General features: G+C 36.8%; 1 protein-coding gene across 26 annotated transcripts in view; it reads right to left on the bottom strand.

Moving 5' to 3' along the window:
- DMD (dystrophin) overlaps positions 1 to 21,612 on the bottom strand; it is a 1,272,535-nt gene that overhangs the window by 193,551 nt on the left and 1,057,372 nt on the right. For 24 of the 26 annotated variants that reach the window (XM_065049958.1, XM_065049956.1, XM_065049960.1 and 21 more), the window contains 2 exons: positions 9,596 to 9,768; positions 5,825 to 5,981 (listed from right to left, as the gene is read on the bottom strand). In XM_065049958.1, coding sequence (XP_064906030.1) covers positions 5,825 to 5,981; positions 9,596 to 9,768 — 330 coding nt within the window. Of the gene's footprint in view, positions 1 to 5,824; positions 5,982 to 9,595; positions 9,769 to 10,112; positions 10,158 to 21,612 lie in introns of those variants that run through there. The other 2 variants (XM_065049973.1, XM_065049974.1) reach the window with 1 other exon arrangement.

Below are 21,612 nucleotides of genomic sequence, written 5' to 3'. Positions count from 1 at the left end.
CCAAGTGGCATTTTATCTCCGAAAGAGGGTTAAAGCCACATTCCTCCAATATGTCTTGTGCAACAGAACAAGGGTAGCACCATCAGATATGCATACTCATCCCATAAAATGTGTGAGTAAGAGTTGCCTTTGCCTTCTCAACTCAAAATAACAGAGAAATTATAATGGGAACTTTATGATTTTGTATATTTTGTATTTAATAATAAAAAGGAAAACAGTAAACCAATGTGCTAAATGTTTTCTCCTTGAGCTTTTCCCTTCTGGATGTTGGAGCTGGTGGATGTGATTATAGTCTGTAAATCCTGAATTTTAGAATAGTACACAGAATGGTGTTAAGATGTATTTACAGTTTTCGTTGCCTTCCCTAGTTTTGATCTGCAGACTTCTAGTGAGTGAGTTAAAATATAATTCATTGTAAGAAATGTAAAGAATGAAAAAATGTGAGACTGAAGCGTAGCATAGAACAGCATTAAAAATAATGAATGCTCATTTCATACTATCCTAGTCCAAAAATGTTCTTTCTGCATGAAGATAAAGCCATATTTTCTGATTAATGTTTTGTTGTGAAATATGGACATACTACCAATAAAAATCATAAGTAGCAATAAATGATATTTTCTCACTTTTTTGGGAAAAAATATATCTATCTATCTAGAGCCCTGACAAATACATCTTTATAATAAGCAGACCATCATTGAAAGCAGAATTAGCCTAAATGAATGTCTAATTTACAGCTAATGATTTCAGGCTAATTTCATTGAATTCCTTAACATCTTCACACTTTGTGGTGACTGTAGAGGAAATCGAACATGCATAATGTATGACCTGACAAAAAACCAAGTAAACTACTTTATTTAAGCATCTCTATTTGTCATCAACACTACAGCAGTAATGGTATTCTGTCCACTACTTTAATAATACATATATTGATCAGCTTATCTCAGACCTCCGCTACTCCCTCATCAGTGTCCTTAAATCTCTTTAGATGGAAAAACACAGCTTACTTAAATTAAAAGATGAAAATATAATGACAAGAGAATTGTATTACTAAAACTAATATTACTCTCTGTTAATAGAAAAGCAGATATTTTTTGTTTTTAATGAATTTCAATGAGAAAGACTACAATTAAATGGATTCAAGATGTTTCCCAACCAGAATGCTTTTTAAAAATGGGTTTTGACCTCAATTTAAAAAAGTAGATATTAACCGTGCTACTAGAAAAGATTAGTGTGTTGAAGCAGAAATTGTACTCCTTACACCCTGTTGCTATGTGTTTCATGTGAAAAGGTTTCCAGGGAGTTGTTAATAATTAACTTCTATATTCATTAATGCTATTTATGCTATTAATACAATCACTACACAGAAGATGTGGCAGCTCTTGAAAGAATGAAAGGAAAAACAGGCTGTCTGCATGATGCCTAAGTTACATAACTGAGATCAACAGTAACATGTACACAGTTATTAATACAATTTCAATTAAACATTATTATGAAACTTAGTAAAGCAAAGAAAACTGTAAGATAATTAAATAATGTTTTGATGAAGAGCACTATTTTTTCTCATCGATTAAGCACCACTCTGCCCTCCCCCCTCCATTCTGAAACTTTGGCATAGACACAATTTCTTCTGATGCCAAAAATCAACAAAATGACCCACTATATATATATAAGTTCAAAGAAATAGTGGTTATGTGGGTGTATTCGGGATAAATTCCAAATTGCCTTGTCTAAAAAGCACCTCACATTTATAGTGCAACAGTGATTTAGACTGCATGTATATCTCTTTTCTCAGTTGAGTTCAAGCTCTCCTCTGGCATAGGTTCAAGTATTTGAAATTTTCATCTGAATCCTACTCTTAAAATTTTTAAAGCCAATTTTGTCAACTAAGAGCATTCTAATGGTAAGAACCACCTTCTTTTCATTTCTGCTATGAAGGTCTGAGGTATTCCAGTTGATCTTTTAAACAATGGAGAGGTTAAATATGTTTGTTTTTCTTTAAATTACATCCTTAAGGGAAACAAATTAGGGAAATAAAATCAGCTTGTAGCAATGCTTTAGAGAAAGGATTCAGGCATAAAATTATCCTTGCATTCATCATGTCATTGCTCAGTGGCAATCAGTTAAACTGCTTATAAAAAATGTCCCCTGCTGAGGCTTTTTCTCTTCTCCCATGAAGAGCTCTACCTGGGTTCACTTCTGGTTTTACCTGGCAAAAACAATTCTTCACAGAAGGAAAGACATTGCACTGACATAGGAAGACTGAAACTGGAAGTTTGGGTCATTGGAAAGATTGGTCAGATCAGGTAGATACTTAACTTGTTTACGGAAGACTTATTTCCAGAACTGACATTCAGGAGAACAAAGTGAACAATCAGCAGATTCTTTTTCTTAAGACCAAAATTCAACTACCTTACTTTCACGTCCCACATGCTGAGAGCTGAGTTTTGTTCTTAAGCAGGGGCCCAAAACTCTCAGAAAAACACAGCTTCCCAGTACTGTGCTCCAGTTCTAAGTTAGATACTTCTACACTTGTGGTGCAAGCCTTTTTAGAAGCATGTTTTTATGTTCAGAAATGAGCTAACCTGTTCACTCAGACACAGCCTTTTATGTCTGCTTCTCTAAAAGAAACTCTTAGAGCAACAGAAAGTCCACAGTGCCCAGGGAAAAAAATATAGTTGAAAAAATCCAAGCAGCAAACATAGACTTTGTCAAAGTCAACCTGAATTTGACAGGAGTTCCACGTGGATAGTTTTTCCCTCCCTCTCTGTAAGAGATCTTTGAAGAGCAGATAGTGTAACATAATTTCAACTATTACGTTTTGGTTTTTTATTCCACAGGGAACTGGAACACCTATAACTAGAAAGGCCTCTCATTAAACTACAGAAGTGCTACAGAAAAAGAAAAGGAAAGAAGCCATATTTCTAAAAGGAACCAAAATGTTCTAGTTTTGATACTAGACATGATGACCAAAGATTTGTGTCTGTATGTATCTGCATGCGGCAGAGAAGATAAACAAAAGGAGAAGTGAGGAGATTTATTTTGTAAAGTCATTTGCAGCTATTCATGGTACCTTATTTTTATGCAACACTTCTCAAACCTAAGTTTTAAACACTTCAGCTGATTGCTGAGTGACAGAGAGATCACTTAGTCTATCACTGAAGTCTTGCCACCTTCATAATGAGTTCTGGGAAACTTTCGAATAGCTCGTAGAAAAATATACAAAATTAACATTTTATGAAAAGTAATTTCTCTAGATGAAAAGAAAATTCTTTGATCTAGAAATGAAGGTTATGTTTGCAAATACTCAAATATTATTCAAATAATAAAAGCTCTTTGGAACAATTCCACACAAATCCTTCTCTAAGTCTTGCTTTGGCTCAAGAGTTTTCTTTCAATAAAAGATTTGAGTTAATGTCAGGCTGAGTTAAAGCATATTGTTTCTTTCATCCTGGTGTTCTGGATGGGCTTTAAAACTGCTTTATGGAAGTTGCTACAAGCATCTGGCTAGAACAGACCTCAGGCATTTCAGACATCTTAACTTTCAGAGGGGGAAAGGTAAAAAGGGATGGTGACTCTCTGTAATGTCATGGATATTTTGGCCTCACTGTTTCTGTGATAATGCTGGAAGTCCCAAGCAAAGAGTTGTGAGAAAGACACATCCTACACAACACCTCTCCAGAAGGAAGGACTAGGAAATATGACCAAGCTGCCCCTTGCAACAAAGCATTATAGTATCTTAGAAAAGCATTGTGCACTGATAGTGAGATTTTTTCTGTTCATCCTTCTCTTTGGCTTTCTCAGCCGTTAGGTGAAGATAAGCCCTTGAGAAACCATATTGCCACTGCCTCCCATCAGTCTGATGCTGTAGACAAATACTTGTTTCCCTGTGCCAAAAGCCAAGTTCTACATGATATTTCCAGACTTTCCACAAATTTGGGGTTCCCGATAACTTAAAGTGGCAGGATGTGTCATAATCTCTTCCCAAACCTGATATTTGTTCTCAAATGTGTCCTTCAGTATGAGGTAGGATAATCTATTAGAGCAATATTTATAATACAGCTACCTGATGAATGGAGAAAACACAGGTATTCTAGATCCATTTTAATTTTATAGGACCATTTCACATTTCTCCATTAGGCAATCAAATCAGAGATTTAGGAACTTCATAACCAACACCTTTTGTTGCAAGTTTCACAGGCTGAAAGTTACATAGACGCAGCAGAATGCTTTGACTGGGTGATCACAGGTTATGGAATAGTCTCTTCTCATGGTATCAAGTTGTGTAACTGACAACTTTAACAATTCAATAGAAAATATATTTGTTTGAAATAACTTTTTAGATGTCACACTCAAGTACACTTGGTCACCAAACAGGAAGAAAAAACATCCCATTATGTCATTATTTTAACTAAAGACACATGTGGATGAAAGCAAGGAGAGCTAGAATACTATATCCAAGTAAATTCCAAGAAATGGAATAGTGGAGAAATGTCATAGTATAAATACTTACATAGCTCATTCTAGTCACTATGTAAGGTAAATACCTTTTAAACGTGAGAGGACAACTGCTTTGTATCAGTAAGGTTCCTTTCATCTTACACTGTCCTCTGTAAAAAAAAACAGCCCTGGCCCTGTATTCCCAGCTTCCTACTGAACCATGATTTGTCCTAGTGGGTTGAGGTCTGGTTTCTGTTATGGACATCTCTTATCCACTGGTGTTTCTCAGATAAAAGCTTTCATCAGAAATGAACACAAAAGAAACAGTCTCATCATAAGGGCGTAAGTGCTGAAGTTGGGTATGCTGTCCCAGTTACCTTTCACATGGCTCCCTATTCCTTCTCAGAATAAAAGTTTCTCCCTATTTACTGTTTCATTTGGCTATTCTTCAACTTTATTTAAGCAGCACACCAGTTTCCTAATGGGTTTCCTTAAGTTACCTCTAAAAAAGCACCACTGAGGTACTAGAACTGTGATTTCACATTCAGACTTGAATAGACTGCAATGGCATAGCAAATTAAAAACTGTTTACCTGAAAGCAAACATTAGGTTAGCATCACACACATGGGAACTTGATTCAACACAGGAAACATACTTAAAGCATACATTTGCCCCTCTAAAAAAAAAACTGTGTGAATCTTTGTATGAAGAATTATTCAGCAGTAATGTGTTATTTTGAAGGTTGTTAATTTGGTGGGTTTAAAACCCCCCAACTTTCTATACAAGTGTTGGATTTAAGTTCTTTTTTACTACAAAGCTTAGTCTAGAACAGTTCCCATATGATGCTCTGCTATTGGCTTTCCATAAGAATTCTCCAATGAAACTAGTATGAGGCATAGACAGATACAGTCATTCATCATAACAGTTTCATGATGCACACACTTGTGCCTTAGGGCTGATATCATATACTCTCTTCACAAACGTTCCCAAAAGTTAGTAGCAAAATAGGGTTTCACAAAGTACACATGAAGTTTAAATGCCCAATCTAGAAGAATTTTCAGAACTACTTATTTAAACCTCAAATAATTTTAAGTTAGCATTTGTTCCGGCCATGAAAACTGGCTGTCTCTCATAGGTCTATGAAAATGCTGTGTTGCTTTTCAAAAAAGCCAAGCGGCTGTTGATAAACACTTCCTTCTCCAAAAGGCTGTTATTCTAAGCTGTGTTTGAAAATTGTAGCTAGTACTCTCATGCAATAAGTTCAGTTTTCATTGTCTTTAAAATATATTTTAAAGGGTATCTTATTCCAATGAGGACTATTTGCATGCATCACTAAATTGCAAAACTAAAAGCAATGACTGAAAGATTGTTTTTTTTAAAACCATACCCTATGAATGTCATTCTGTTTCTGCACAGTGGGAAGATCTCCACCAATGGGTACTTGCTGTTTTAATTCATCCTCCTTCAATTGCAACCATGCCAAAAGTTCCTGAAGAGAGAGATGTAAACGCTTCCACTGGTCTGTACTGGCTTCCAAATGGGATCTGAAAGTATATGTTAAACATAAGATATATTCAGGCACATTGAAAATAAAACCCAAGTTGTACAAGCTTGTTTACTGAAAAAGATCCTAGTGTGTCATTAGCTTAATGATTTCTAAATAGCTTCAGTAGCTTTGAATTAGATTCTGGCAACACTGATTTAAATTTGGTTCCATAACCCCGCCTGAAACATCTGTTATTTTCCCACCTCTTGTGGCGTGTATAGTTTTGTGTGTGTATGCACACGTGTCTGTGTTTTCAAAATTATTTTAATTTTATTTTTACTTTTATTCTTCAGCAGCAAGTAATAATAGCTGTGTTGAATTGTCAGTCTCAATAAATATGCACAAATATTTTGCAGGACTTCTGTATGAGCAACTTAGTTATCATTTAGGATTACTAGGAGATAAATTAACTAAAATGTAGAGAGTAGTTTTCAACTCTGAGAAGAGCAAACATTTCTCTAAACCAACCCACAAACCATTCAAACTCACACAAGATTCATTTGGTTGCTCACCTTTAAGATAAAAGAACCAATGCCATCCTTTACCCCCCAAAAAATGAGGAAGTTGTTATAGCGAATAGAATCCTCTTACACTAACCAAACGTCTGTGCCATTTGAACAGAGGTGTGAATGGAAGTAATTGAATTGGAATGGAAAAATGAAAAGACAGAATACTACTTTGCACAACGTCTCCACCATAAAGATATCTTCAAATATTTCCTCTGTGTATGTGTAAATGTGGGGATTTTTTAATACTGGGATCAAGTATTGAGCTACTAATTTTCAGCAACCATTGGTACTGGGGAGAGAAAATATGTGACTGAAATACTGCTGGACTCATCAAATCTTCAGTGTTGTTTACAGAATAGATAAAGCACACTAAAATTTTGTCTTTCTGCACTTATGAACATGCTGGTTTTTAATTGCTGGTTTGAAGAAATGCCTAATTCACTCCCAGTTAACATAAGAATTCCACTTAGAAATTCAAATCAAAAGCAGCATTACGTAGCAGTGAAGTGATAATACGTACTGGAAAATAAAGACACATTTTATTTCATATATTTCCTACTCAACTTCCACTTTGTTCATATAACATTTCTTTTACAGTGATTTCGCGTTAGATCACATATTTTCTGACAGTGAAAATTCTGTACCTATATCTCATATAGAATGGTCTATAAAGAAATGCAATAAATGTGGACTTGGTGTTTTGTAGACCTTATTACGTAGTTTGGATGTGGAAATAAGGAATTGCTGAAGGCAAGAACAGTTGTATTTCGTTGAACTGCTCTATGGATGCTGTCTTTTTTCTAGCCTTTTATGCCAGGTAATTAGAGTGGCGAGGAAAGAGAAAGGAAAGGGAGAGATGAGCCACAGGCTGAGAGAAAGCTCAGCTGCTCTGGTATGTGAGCTGACGGAATATTTTCTCCTTTTCCAAACTTAACAGGTGTGTGGGAGGCACACCCAGAGACCACGCTGCTTTTTGATCTCTGCTCTCACAGGGCAGCTGTGGGCTGAGACAGAACCTCAACAGGAGGCTTTGCTTGGAGAGGCCAGTCCTGCAGGCAGTGAGGGCTGGAGGAGCCCCAGGACACCTTTGGAAGTGGTGAGCAGGGAGAAAAGTGGGGATGGTGTATGGGGAATTGCAGGAGGCAACAGCCAAAGCAAGGACCACAGGGCTTATGGAAGGGGCATAGTCAAAGAGCCAAATCTCTGAGTCAGGTTAACTCCTGTTTCCCATGTTTATCTCAGCAAATGCAAGCTCTCTCCAGACAAGGCAGCAACTGGAGGCAAACACTATGGTCTTCACTTCTTTCCTGTTCCATAGGGAAAAAGTGCAAAAAGAGTGACCCAAAGTATTTTCTTACTGGTGCAGTGCTCAGACCTGCCCCGCTTTGGTGAATGGTTTCCCTGAATCCAGATCACTCTGCCCTTCTTTCAGCTTCAGGACTATATATGTGTGTTAGTGTACATTATATGAACACACTCACATATTTATAACTGTGCTCAAGCATGTGCAAACGAAAAAGATAATAAGAAAAATGTTTTTAAAATTGAGTTCTTTATAAAAAAGAAAGTGTTTATTAGCATAAACTGTACTGACTTATCAGAATCAAAGGTAAAAACGGAAATGAACTTGGCTTCTCTTGATATCTACCGTATATTTTATCTGTCTAAGGAATTTAGAAAATAACGCCCATCTAAACTAAATAAGGAGACCTGTGGGACTGCTGCCTAGGGAATGTTTCATATTTCTACTCTTATACCTCTTTTGCATAAGCATTGCTAGTTATGATGAAATCTATTCCATAGAATGAGATGCAAAGAAACAACTCCAAGCAGACGGGCTGAGAATAGCCTGTTCATTCAGCCTGGTGGCCAGCAATATTTAAATTGATTGTCTTAGAAGTTAAAAATTGTTTCTTATCCCAATCAATAAGTTGTTGAACACCTTAAGCCTTTTATTGAAAGCAAATATTGTAGAGAGGAGGTCTGTTGCTTTGCATGTTTAATGCAAGAAGTCACTGTGGTATAACAAGCTTTACTATTTCTGACTCTATTAATGATAGCAATACATTTGGGCAAGTTCATGGATAAAAAGAAGAAAAAAAGTCTCAGAGAGACCTCAAAGGGTTATATCCCTCTTCTTTTGCTCCTCAGGAAAAAAAAAAGAAAAAAAAAAAGAGGAATTTGGCTTTCTTTTTCTTTAGCTACTAGAAATCCTTTCAGCCTCACATCCTTCATTTATTTTTAATGATTGATGTTAAGAAGATGGCTTTTGTCATTACACAGACTGACCTCCCTCAGGGCCTGAGATGAAAAAAGCTAATATTTCATACATTACTTTGAAAAACACTTCTGCCTTTTCCTGCCCTCTGAACCGCCATCAACACACAGCAAGCAGGCAAATGAAAAAATGCCTGAGACTGAATGCAACAGAGCGGGGTTGCCTACTGTAAAAATCATGTCTGAAGAGAAGCTTCCTGGACAAGTTATTTTGACTAGTAATCTTCAGCCCTATGAAGCCTGTACCTTCACTTCGTAATTTGTAACATTATCATTAATTATAGTTTTCCATGCAAGGAGAAGTTTTTCCTCTAGACACACTGCCTACGGATTTCCTTTTACTCCTGGATTTTATTTGGTGATTCCATCCACTCTCCAAACAACAGCTAAAATATTAAATTATGTGCCTTCTCATTTGCAAGGCTATTCTTTGTTTTGCACTGGAAATACCAGCCTTAGAAATAAAGCTTATTGTAAGTATAGGTTGTTTGATCACATTCTTTCATGACTCATTGATAAGTCATACTGAGTTATAGAAAAAGTCTGCATTTAGAGGGGGTGCAGTTGTTGTTTAAACATGTTAATCTCTCCTTCTGTAATTACAAAACCTCATCATATGCCTCAAATCCCAATTCCCTACTATCATTTTCACTCCAAAAAGCCTAATCATTCTTATTTAGTTAGGCCGACATTCAAAATAGCACAAATAATTTCAAAATGGACAGAAACAGTGCTGTCAGAAAAAAAATTAAACCCTTTTACTTGCAAAAGGCAGCAGTCCACCTACCACACCAACTGTAGTCTTTTCCTCACATTTAGATCCTACCTAATGTTTAGAGATTTCTTCCTAAGCTCACTCCATCTGAGGTTCATGTTATCCAGACGTCTCTGCAACAGGGTTGCATCTTCAGAGCCTTCCAGGGATCTCAAGATTTTCTGCCCGTTTTCATCCAGGTTGTGGAAGATGTCAGTATGAGCATCAATTTCTGCCTGTAGTTCCTGCAGAAGCAATAGAAAACAATACGTGTAATTTCTTACAAAATCATAGAAAGAAATCACTTCCCAAAAGAGTAGAAAGGTTATCAAACACAGAGTTCGCACAGATTTAGATCACTCCTTTTAAGGCAAAACCATGTACTGTGTACACAGCCATATTTCCCTTTCACATGAAGGCTATGTGCATTTAGTAACAACTTATTTTCCATACAGACCATACTGAACAAAATGTAGGAAGTCAGAAGTCTAGCCTTCGACAGGCAACAAAGCAAGGACAAGATATATTTACTGCACACAGGAGGAAAGAAAAACCCCTCAAAACCCTCAGCATCTCAGGTAAATCTGACCTGCACGTGATACGTCTTCCTGTGCAACATTTTCAGTTTGAGCTGGGGACTGCAACACCGGTCCTCCTGCATGGCAGTTCCAAGAAATCTACACATCTGCAGCAGCCGAGCTTTGAAATGCCAAGTTCACTTACATTCTGTTGACAGAATGCATTTTGGAGCGGAGGCCTCATCAGTCAATAGCAATAAACAGCCACTTTGTGCTATACGAAAACACTGGTCAGGGCCATGGCTGTAGGAGGGCCTGAGAATAGCAAGGACCTAGAATATGCAACTGGCTGCTTGTGTTGAACAGCCAACTTTTCTTATCGTTTGGTAACTGCAGGCCAGCTCTACATTTTGAATTCATTTTTCCCCCTCATTTTTAGCACGGCTGTTTCTGCCAAAAGAACATTCTTTAGAGAGCTGCCTGGTACCAGCATTCCTGCCTGCCCACACACTCAATGCAGCCTTTGTACACTGGCTGCCCTTCTCCGAGAGTTTTTCATGCTGCAGCTCCACAAGTTCACAGATTCTTTCACAGTGAACAGTGGTCGAATCAAGCTCTTTAAACAGAATAAAAATAATAATAATAATTTAAACACATACATACATGAGCTCACACGTACTCTATATGTAGCTACATACAGAAAAGGTTCTTTCACTTTCAAACAAAGAAGCACACAAAGAAACAAAGAAAATGACCTAGTGAATAAAGTTCTGCCATTTCTCCTGGAATGCTTAGGCACTAAGACTTTTGGTGGTGGTTTTTTGCTGCCTGCAATAGGAGTGCTGGGGATGAAGTTTGAAAGGGGAAATGATTTATGGCATTTGAGAGAAAGACCCAGTGCTAACTGAGCATCATAGATAGTCCCTGACAGAAATGTGTTGCAATATTCTTTAGAAGAATGACTTTGAAGGAGGGGAGGAGGAAGGAGGGTGTTCCTAATTGAATTGGTTTTATTTGATATTTTAAGTGCAATGTTATCTGCCCTGAATCATGAGTAGATTGTCCTTGTTCACCTACTGCTGTTCCAAATGTCATTTGCCATCCTTTGCTGGATACCTATTTCTTGCACAGTAACAACTAGCACTGTACTTGGAGCAATTTCAAGGTGGGCTAGGAATGTCTTTGGTACAGTAGAGGAGTTCTTATTGAACTATTTTACTTTATCTACAGTCACCATAGCAGTAAGGTAGTTAGGAATGAGTTTGGCATACATCAGAGGTAATTCTGCAGAATGCAACTGTATTATGGATATTGCATTTATTTATTGATGTTAAGCAGACTATTTAGACTTTAAAAATGCCATTATTAAGCTACAAACCCATGTATAATAATTTCAGGTATGAATGCCCTTACTTGAAAATTTGTACTTTATTTCAAGTTTGAATGTTGTTAGCTTCAGCTTCCAGCAACGATATTTTGCTTTTGTTTGACTGACTGAAGAATACTTTATTACAAAATTTCTTTCTCTTCATTTATGCATTTGGAGGTTTTCTTTAAGCTAGATTAAGTATCACAAACCTGATATAAACAGCCAAAACAATATGTAAGAAAAGATGAAGTTCACAGTAAAAAAGTTCACTTTTAATGTCTGTATACTTCTAAGGTCCTTCTACATTGAAAAACTGATAAATCTATTGCTGAATGAAAGAATTATCATATCCACTACCTGTTGCACAAAATGTTTTTAGGGTGGTGATGGAAACAGCTGCCTTTTTCTCTGCAAGAATATGTGCCATGAAACATACGTTGAATAACTATGCACAGTAGGAAGCTGTCAAATCTATGCCCTCTTAGTGCTTTACTACACATAAACCCACAGTGTTTTATAACACAAAATAAAAAAAAAGCACTTCTACATTTTTATTGTTTTTAGAAAATGTGTCTTGTAGACAACACATTCCATGCATTTTTCCTGATACATACGTATTTTTGAAACCAAAATCAAGCCATTCTTTTTATTTCAGACTACTATATCGTATCACAGCAAATCTGGACCATTAGTTAAATGGGGAACAAATTCTTCCCCATGAGGGTGGTGAGGCACTGGCACAGGCTGCCCAGAGAAGCTGTGGATGCCCCATCCCTGGAAGTGTTCAAGGCCGGGCTGGATGGGGCTTTGAGCAACCTGGTCTAGTGGAAGGTGTCCCTGCCTGTGGCTGGGGGGTTGGAACTAGATAATCTTTAAGGTCCCTTCCAACCCAAACCATTCTATGATTCTGTGAAACATCAAAAGTGAAGCACACTTATCAAAAGCTTAGTATTCAATACATGGTTTTTCTTATTCCAAATTACTTGTGTAAATGGCACATCTGCTCCTAGAAGCAGTTTATTCTAGCTATGCAAGAAGCTTGTGATGACAAAGAAGCCAGACAACAACAAGGGTGTTTGCTTCATTTTGGTTGGTGCATTTCAGGTCCTTTCTCTGCAACCCCTTCATATCCCAAGAGAAGCAGAATACATATAAGAAAGCTCTAGACTCCTTTGATTTGATTTCTGAAATAAGTAATTTCCATGTTTCAAAAATACAAGTGAAAGATCAATATGAACTAGATTATTTTTCTCGACAAGAATAAAGCAGAAAGATCTATTTAATCTCATAAACTGCTAAAATATTTGCAAAAGTGTACTTTAATTACACATCATACCAAGAAGCATTGTATATAAACTAATATAGAATATTTACTACATTTTCATGTATTCCAATGTGGTCAACCACATGGAAGAACTGCAAAGGATGAAAAATCAATCCTGGTATAATTCTACTGAGTTACAGCTGGACTTAAGTTGACTTTGTATGCTGCATTTTTGCTGTAATGGTTATTACTGAGGCTGTGTGGAAATAGATTCCTTTTAAAAGACTAGGTAGCAAAATGTAAAACAAATAATGAAAGAATACATTTGCTACAGTAACTCATTAATGAGTATTGGTTTTTAGCCTAAGTTAATTTTCAAGTCTACTTTTTGATCACAACTTACTGCCTAGAGGTAGCTGAACTGCATCCAGGGCAGATTTACTTAAGAGTTTCAGAGTGAAAACCTCCTTTATTAAGATGAACTATTATGTATAGTTAGACTATAAAAGGTACCATAACATTTGCTCGTAGAAACCTTGCTGAATAGCTCTTATAGGCTTCTACATACTTAAAAATGCGTATTTACATTCTTATACTATACAGAATAAGTCTTGACCTAAGTCACAGAACTAAGAATGACAAAGACGTGAAATAAACTTGTCTTGAGGGGAATGGTCTTCTTGGGTGAAGAAATTATCTCTGGCTGTTTCTCTTTTGTCCTGTGCCCTGGAAACTTCTGTGTATGGTTTCAAGGGAGAAGTACACTAAAGCTGTAAGATAGCACATCCAACACTGCCATAAAGCTATAGTCCTATAAGAACTAAATATGGTTTGAGATACCTTATTGGAAATAATCAGTGGCAATATCCTTCATATACCACATGCAATATATAGGTATTACATATAAAGGACATGACACATGGCAAAATCTGCTGTTGCTTTGGCAATACATTAGAGTGACTGGTAGGCTGGAAGTCCTAGAAAGAAATAATTAGTTACATTAGCTGGACTATACATGAGTCAGACTAAGACATGGAAATTAATGCAGCACAGCTGAGAAAACATTTATCTTTTATACAAAGTAGAAGGAAAAGTAATTATGGAATAATTTAAAGAAATTAAAGCATTTATATCCTCCTCTACAAACTCAGTTCCGTCCTTGGAATTGTGCTTCTCATTTCCAATGAAGCATTTTACATTTTCTAGATACTGAACAAAGTTACTAATGAAATACATGTCATTAATTGACGTAAGAGGGCCCACAGAATTAAAATCAGCACCATCTGATTAACAGAGAGGAAAAAAATATCTTTACTGACAGTAATTAAAAAAATTAAGTCAGTCTGCATAATTACATACATGTACTCAAGGCATCAGCAAGTAATACCTGTGTGGCTATACATAGCACAGAAGTACTATGCTTTACAGCACTGTTTCTGTAATGCTAATACTGAAATAGCCAGAAAAGCTATCATAAAATTACACAAAACAAAGATCCTACACCTCTATAATCCTTCTCCAGCTGTGTAGTTAGCTGAACTAATTGTCCCCTTCATAATTACATTAACAGAGCATATTCCATTTCCTTTAATAATTTCTGAAGAAAAATAGCTAAATATTTTAATTAGCTTAAATTTGTAGCAAATTTACTTAAACCTCTTATATTGTACAGACAGTATGAATGATGTAATCCTCGCTTTTTCCATTTTCCCCCCTTCCCTTCCCTTCCCTTCCCTTCCCTTCCCTTCCCTTCCCTTCCCTTCCCTTCCCTTCCCTTCCCTTCCCTTCCCTTCCCTTCCCTTCCCTTCCCTTCCCTTCCCTTCCCTTCCCTTCCCTTCCCTTCCCTTCCCTTCCCTTCCCTTCCCTTCCCTTCCCTTCCCTTCCCTTCCCTTCCTCTTTTTTGCTTTCTTTTCTTTTTCTTTTCCATTCCTCTTTCTTCAATTTCTTTCCCTTCCTGTCTTTTTCTCTTTCCACCTTTCTCTATTTTGCTTTTCCCTCTTGTTTTTCTGTTCCTTCTCTTTCTTATATTTTTCTTCTTATTTCTTCCATTTCTGCCTCTTTTTTCCTCTCTTCTCTTCAAAATACAGCCTCCTGTGAATAAAAAACTTGTTTTTATGTTCTTTTGTGGTGATCTCAAAACCACCCAATAACGTGTGTTTCTTTTTACTTTTATTTTGCATTCTCATTGGTTAAACATCAATTTAGGTGCCTGGATAAGGCAGAACTCACAAACGTGTTTCAAACCATTTTGTTGTTGTTGTTGTTCTAACAATAGTGCTGAGCAAAGCATATCTATACAGAATAAGTCTCTACTCTGTGAACTTGAAGGAGATAGAATAGCTCTTGGAGCTTGGCACAGTGTGTTTATTTTTACCAATAGAGGAGTTCAGTCAGTATAATAAAAAAAGTTTCCCCCTTCAAAGTTTTTTTGTAACCCCTTATGGCTTCTACAGATATAGTAACTGAAATCACTGTCTGTATTTTGCAACTCTGTCCAGCACAGCACAGGGACTCGATTTAAAATTAGACATCTAACCTGTTTTTATTTAATTACATACAAACTTCTCCAGTTCTCTGATTCTGCCTAAAGCATTAAGCTCTGTGTGAGTGTTCAGATAATGTGAGACTTTTTTTTTTCTTTCCTATGCCCCTGCAGACTCCAGCAGCCTTTGCAGTCACAATAGCCATGCACACGGCAACTCTTTCAGGATCATGGCTTATTCTTCTGTCTCCTAGGTAGAGGAATGGGTTTGTGGGTGATATAGTTCTGGAGATGTTGAATTAATGGCTACAGCACAGCAAGTCCAACGCATTTTAAACACAAGTGGCAGACTTAGTGCAAGATGCTCTTGATCTATTGCTTTTGTTTCTAGCAATAGAAGGCCAGTTTGCACTATGCTTTATGAAAGTCTGTCCTTGTGAGCTGGTCTTTATCTTCAAAGTATTTGAACACACAAAAAAAAAAGTATTAAAAAAAAGAAAAGAAAGAAAGAAATCACTTGTTCTAGATTGAAAATACTATAATTTAGATTAATGATAGAACAAAACACTGAAGTGTTTTTTCTACTTTGCAAGACACTACTAGTTCAACTGGAGTTCCCTCTTTCAAATGTCATAGTTCTAAGAACTGGTTCTTGGGTTTTGCATTTTTCTTTCCTCAGATCAAAATACAATTAATTGAGGTAAGATTTTGGAATCTATTTTGATTCCAAACAATCTAACAGTGAAAAGCCAAAAATGTTGAGTATAACATTTTGTTATAATATAGACCACCTCAGCTAATACAACCATGCGCTTTCCCAATGAACGAAGTGGGAAAAAAGCTCTTGGTTCCTCCATCAAGCTTTTAAATAATTTGTTCTTCCAGTCCATAAGAAGAACTTTTATTGGGTCTTAGAATGACAGCATTTACTGAGCAATTTACATAACGATAAAAACTTCTCAAATGAGATTTAAAATGTAATTAAAGGACAGATTTATTGAGTTAAAAGCATTGTTGTGAAATGGCTATACATCATCATGCCATGAAGCCTCCTATTCAGCTAGCCTATGGCATGACCCCAATTCCAGTCTGGTATGATTACATCTCTGAATTTCATGCTAATGACTTGATTAAAAAGAAAGATAAAAAGGTCTTTTCTATTGGGAAGATAAGCGTATGAATATCATTAAGGCATTTCTAAGTTCCCAACACATTTTTCAAGATAACAAAGGATATGAGTTAGTCCTCTAAGAGAGAATCAAATGCTGATGTGTGGAAGCTAAAAGTGCAACTTTGCTCTGGAGAAAATGGTCTATGCAAGTCACATCTATCACTGTTATGGCTTTAAACTCTGTAAGTGCCAGAATGAAGAAGGGGCCAAAAATCATATTTGAAAACTTCTTTCAGCTAAAAGAAGATACAAAGCTTTATTTAGCAAATTGTGCCTTGTGTTCAGAAAATATTATCTTTATAAACAGGCAAAATAACCTTCAATTTAAGTTATTTTCAGATTGCAAGAGATGACATGGTATACCTAAAGAAGTACCCATCTCTTGCTGACAGACAGTAACTGTGAAAACATGCTGTGGGCTTATTAATTTCATTAACAGCAAGCTACCTCAGCTACAGAGTAGGAAGTCTTAAGAACACCAACCCAATCATTTGAACATATGTTCATCTTTATTGTACAGATCCTCATTCACAGGACTGGCTTTTTAGACATAGCACAAGGCCTTATATTTCTCCCTTGTTTATAGGGAAATAATAAAACAAATTTTTATGAGACTCGAGCAATTAATTTGTATTTGATTATAATTAAGTATAAATTATTACTTAACTCCATTTGTTTTGGAGGAGTTTATGGATTTTTTTGTGTGTTTCCTGAAGACTGAGAAAAACCCTGCATAACTGCTTTCATTTACATGTAATGAAAATACAAATAAACAGATAAAGACACCAATCTTTAAACATAAAAAGCTTTCTACATTTATAGAGAGAGTTTCACTTAGGATTTGATCCAGTCAAATATTTGCCATAAGGTTAGAGAAGTATAAACTCTTCTGGCAGTAGTAATTTTAATGGCAATTGTTCTTTTTACCATTTGTCTATTTGTCTTGTCAGTATATCAAGGATGGAAACCCTAATTAGAAAGAAAAGTGTTAGCTTGACCTTCCACTGAGGCAAAAAAATTCCTAGTAGCTGCAACAATGAAGGAATTTTACTGTATGGTACAACTATATGAGATTTCTTTTACTACCACAGAATGTACTACCTTTCAGGTAAACAAATGAAACAAAGCAAACAAAGCGTATATTTTAAACTGAGAGTTGCAAGTGTTCTGTATGTCAGAAGATCAGCTACCTCTACTGAGATGTCTATGATTTGGCTTAGACATCTGCCCTCAAAAACTGTGTATTTGAGGGTTGGGAGAGTAGGAGGGAAATAGCATAAACATGTATGTAGTCACACACAAAATTTTCTGAAAGTAAAACTGTTAGGCTCATTACAAACAAGCATAGATTTCTAGGTTTTAGAAGGTAGTCTTGCTCCCAACAAATATGCAGGTCCTGACCCTGGTGCTTCAATGAACGTCTGATCCCATTACACCTACACATGTTGTCAGCATACTCACCTGTCAATCTTTCAGCAATCTTTCTGCAGCAAAATAATTATACTGCTACTTTCAGCATGTCTAATTTTGCCCTCTCCCCTTTTGCCAGAGGTGAAACAGTAGCAACACAAAGGCAGCACCATCCTCTGCAGGAACATTTACTTCCACTCAGTAACTCAGGCAAGGTCTGAAAGTCCTGCTGGATAATGTGGAGAGCATCTACCTCTATTAGTTCCACTGTCATCCCAGTACTTCAAATTAATACTGATTTTCTCATACAACAAACAGCTAGAAGGGCTGAACTATACAACTGCCTCAAAGCCTGAAGAGAACAAAAATCTTATGAAAGAAGAAAGGAAAGAGCTTTTTCTTTGTCAACAACCTTTAGTAAAATATACCTGAGATTTATTAATTATAAGTGACCATTCCTAGAAAAAAAAATGTTTTTATATGCAAGACCATATACTTGTTTCACAGAAAAGGATCTAAGGCTTCAGTGCACCAACATACACCAATAAGACATCTCATCTTACCACCTATGAAATTCACATATACTTTCACCCTTCCACAAATACACAAGCATGTGCAATCCTCTTCCAAACCCTTTTAAAATAAAATTTAGAGCATTTTATAATTAAAAGAAACTATTTCAGTTCTATACATTGTCCTAATTCCTTCTGTCAGAAATCTTTTTTGCAATCTTTTTTTTCTCTTTAAAACAAATTCTGACATTTCACATTTTTGGTGGTAACATCTTTGATGCCGGGGGAAAAGTAATTGGTACATCAGTTTCATAACATGATATTCAGTTAATTAAAACAACATAAAATCTTATTAAAACTCTAAAGGGAACAACATAGGACATAAAGCAGAAATGGGAGGCCTCATATATTACATGCTATTAAAACTGGTTCAAGCAGAACAAGAACTGTAATGGTTTTAGGCCTTCTTTCAGAAGTTAGCGTTGTTCCAAAGATAATGATATTCCAGCTAGGGTTTTATACTACTTCAAGTGTCACTCATTACTAAAAAGCAGGGTCCCCTGCAGTTAGCTGTTTTTAATCAAGGACAGTTTAAGTGGGACCCAGTAGGCTTTCTGCAAGAGGGAATATTGAAAAAGCTCCGGCGCTTCTGCACATACTTGTGTCAAGTCATTGAATAGTTTAGGTTGGAAGAGACCTTCAAAGCCCATCTAGTCTAACCCACCTGCCATGAGCAGGGACATCTTCAACTAGATAAGGTTGCTCAGAGCCCCGTCCAGCCTGGTCTGGGATGCCCCGAGGGATGTGGCATCTACCACCTCTCTGAGCAACATGTGTCAGTGTTTACAACCATCATTGCAAAAAACTTCTTCCTCATGTGTAGCCTGAATCTCTCTCCTTTAGTTTAAAAGCATTACCCCTTGTTCTATCACAACAGGCCCCACTAAAATGTCTGTCCCCATCCTTCTTATTGCCCACTTTAAGTACTGAAAGGCCACAATAATGTCTCCTTGGAGCCTTTTCTTCTCCAGGCTGAACAATCCCAACTCCTTCCCACTTTTCTCAAAAGAGAGGTGTTCCAGTCCTCTGATCATTTTTGTAGCAATCCTCTGGACCCTCTCCAACAGGTCCATGTCTTCCCTGTACTGAGGGCTCCCTACCCACCTGAGGTGTCCTGAGGCAAGTCCTTGGAGGATCAAAACCTGGGCAGTATGAAGGGCAAAAGTACACTTAATCTCGATTTTCAGTGGGAATACAGGCCATGCTAGTGTGGCTTCAGGATCTTCTGACTTTCTAGGTTTTAAGCAAGAGATGGCTAAAAAGTTACTACAGAGAAAGCCACCCTGTGGCAGTCGAGTATTAGCAAAGTTACTTCAGGCCTTTAATGTTGGATTTTCCTGTCACCACAAAGCAGAATTCACCAAGTGTTGGTTGGTTCACTCATTAACAGTGGACACCAGCTGGGTTTAGGTTGCCATTAAACAAGTTAATTTTACCTTCCTGATGATGCTGCAACTGCAGCCTTGCTCAGTACAAGGGGTACCACACGTTCAGATACCTGGTGAGAAGCTGATGGGGCAAAGCTACCATCTGTGGGATTATGGCATCTCGCTGTGTGAATGGACCCCCCTCTAAAAGCAACAACAGGCAGAGCCAAAAAAGGTCAAGGAGCTCTCAACAGCTCTTGCCAAAAGGGCTGATATGGTGATGAAAGCTGTCAGGCTAAGGACCAGGATGGCTCAGAAAGGAGCTCCTGCCAACTGCAGCCCACTGCAAAGTCTTTAGGAGAACATGGTGCTACAGCCTCCCTCAGTGGGATTTTTCTTCTGACCCTCCAACCCAAAATCCTTGGCTGCCAGCTCCCACCAACACTAATCACAACACCAGGACTTACACTTAAACCAGTACTGTGCTGCCGTGAATGCCCAAAACCCAACAGCCAAATAAAGATGCATAACATGACTTCTGGTCTGTTAACTTGTCTTTGTTAACCTGCACACCAAGATGTCTAACCATGCAATATGCTGTTGCATTGGAGAACTGTGTTTGTGAGGAATTTTATGTAAAAGTTTCATCTTTGTCAGTTTTCAGCTCAAAGAATATCCATCATTTTCAGTTCTTCCAGAAGAACCTAAACCACAGAGGCACCAACACCCAGAAATATGTTTTGCTATGAGTTACTTCAGATGGTGTAATAATGCATTTAGACTGCCTGAAAATCAAAAAATAACTGGCAAGAGTTCAACATCTGAAAAAAAAGGAGAGTGTTTTAACAAAATCTTTCAAAATAGCTTTAACTATCATATTGATTGGTGTCTCTGTGGCAAAGCCTAATAGTGTTTTCTTGCATCCAAAAAAATCAGAGTTGAACAGGATGCCTGTATCCAGGGGTCTCTGAATAAGACCTATGAAAAAAAATATGTGGTGTTTCCTTGGATTTCCTAGCAAGATGCACACACTCCTAAAGTAAATACAGTTTTGGGTTAAAATGATAAATATAATTGAAAAAATAATGAGATCACCAGCAAATTATGACATGTAGATAAACTTGCTTCTTAATTTTCACCTTTTTTCTTTTTTTATTTTAAGAGAAATGCTGTTTTCGGGAGAAAACCAACTTCCATTCATGTTTTTCAGCTTGTCATTAAAAAACCTGATTAATTGGAATCACTGACTTTCTCAAATTTGCCAGCTGAAAAAAAATACACTTGTTACCAGTTATGGTAATAGAAATAATTCCATTATCATAATCAAAATTGAATAGTTTTAATTTAGAGGTTGTATTGGTGAAGTCATGTAAGCGTTTTCATCTAGATAAGAATAATTAGCTCCAAGAATTAAAAACAAACAAATAAAACCTTCCTTCCTAGAATCAGACTCTTTAAACATCAAAAAGGAACTAAGAGTTTAGATATATTCTCAGAAAGCAGAGTAAACTCTTGTCAGTAAGTCAAGATATTAGGCAGATCCTAAATACTGTAAGAATGTCATATGTTCCTACTTAAGTTCCTGTAGAAATCCAATATGCCATCTTCTCCTACTGTCACTTCAAAGCCAGTCATCCAGGCCCAAGTTTATACCCTGGAATTACTTTTATAGCACTTCAGTCAAGATTAGTTACCAAACACTTCATAAATTGCTGTCATAGGACACCGCAAGTACTTGACTTCAATATGAATCACACCAAAGTTGCTCTTGTATCCATAAGATTTTTAATATGTTGCTCTTATTAGTCTCAAAGACACACTAAATGTGACACAAACATGGGGCTGATTGATACTTTTTCAGAAACCAGTTCATAAAATATCCCAATGCACTACATACTCATAAAAAGTATGAATAGACTCAGAAACAGGACTCAAA

Source organism: Columba livia, chromosome 1 (assembly GCF_036013475.1).
Source record: "Columba livia isolate bColLiv1 breed racing homer chromosome 1, bColLiv1.pat.W.v2, whole genome shotgun sequence".
Taxonomy (NCBI): domain Eukaryota; kingdom Metazoa; phylum Chordata; class Aves; order Columbiformes; family Columbidae; genus Columba; species Columba livia.
The sequence above is the reverse complement of the archived record's forward strand: the minus strand, read 5'-3'. Positions and strand labels throughout refer to the sequence as shown.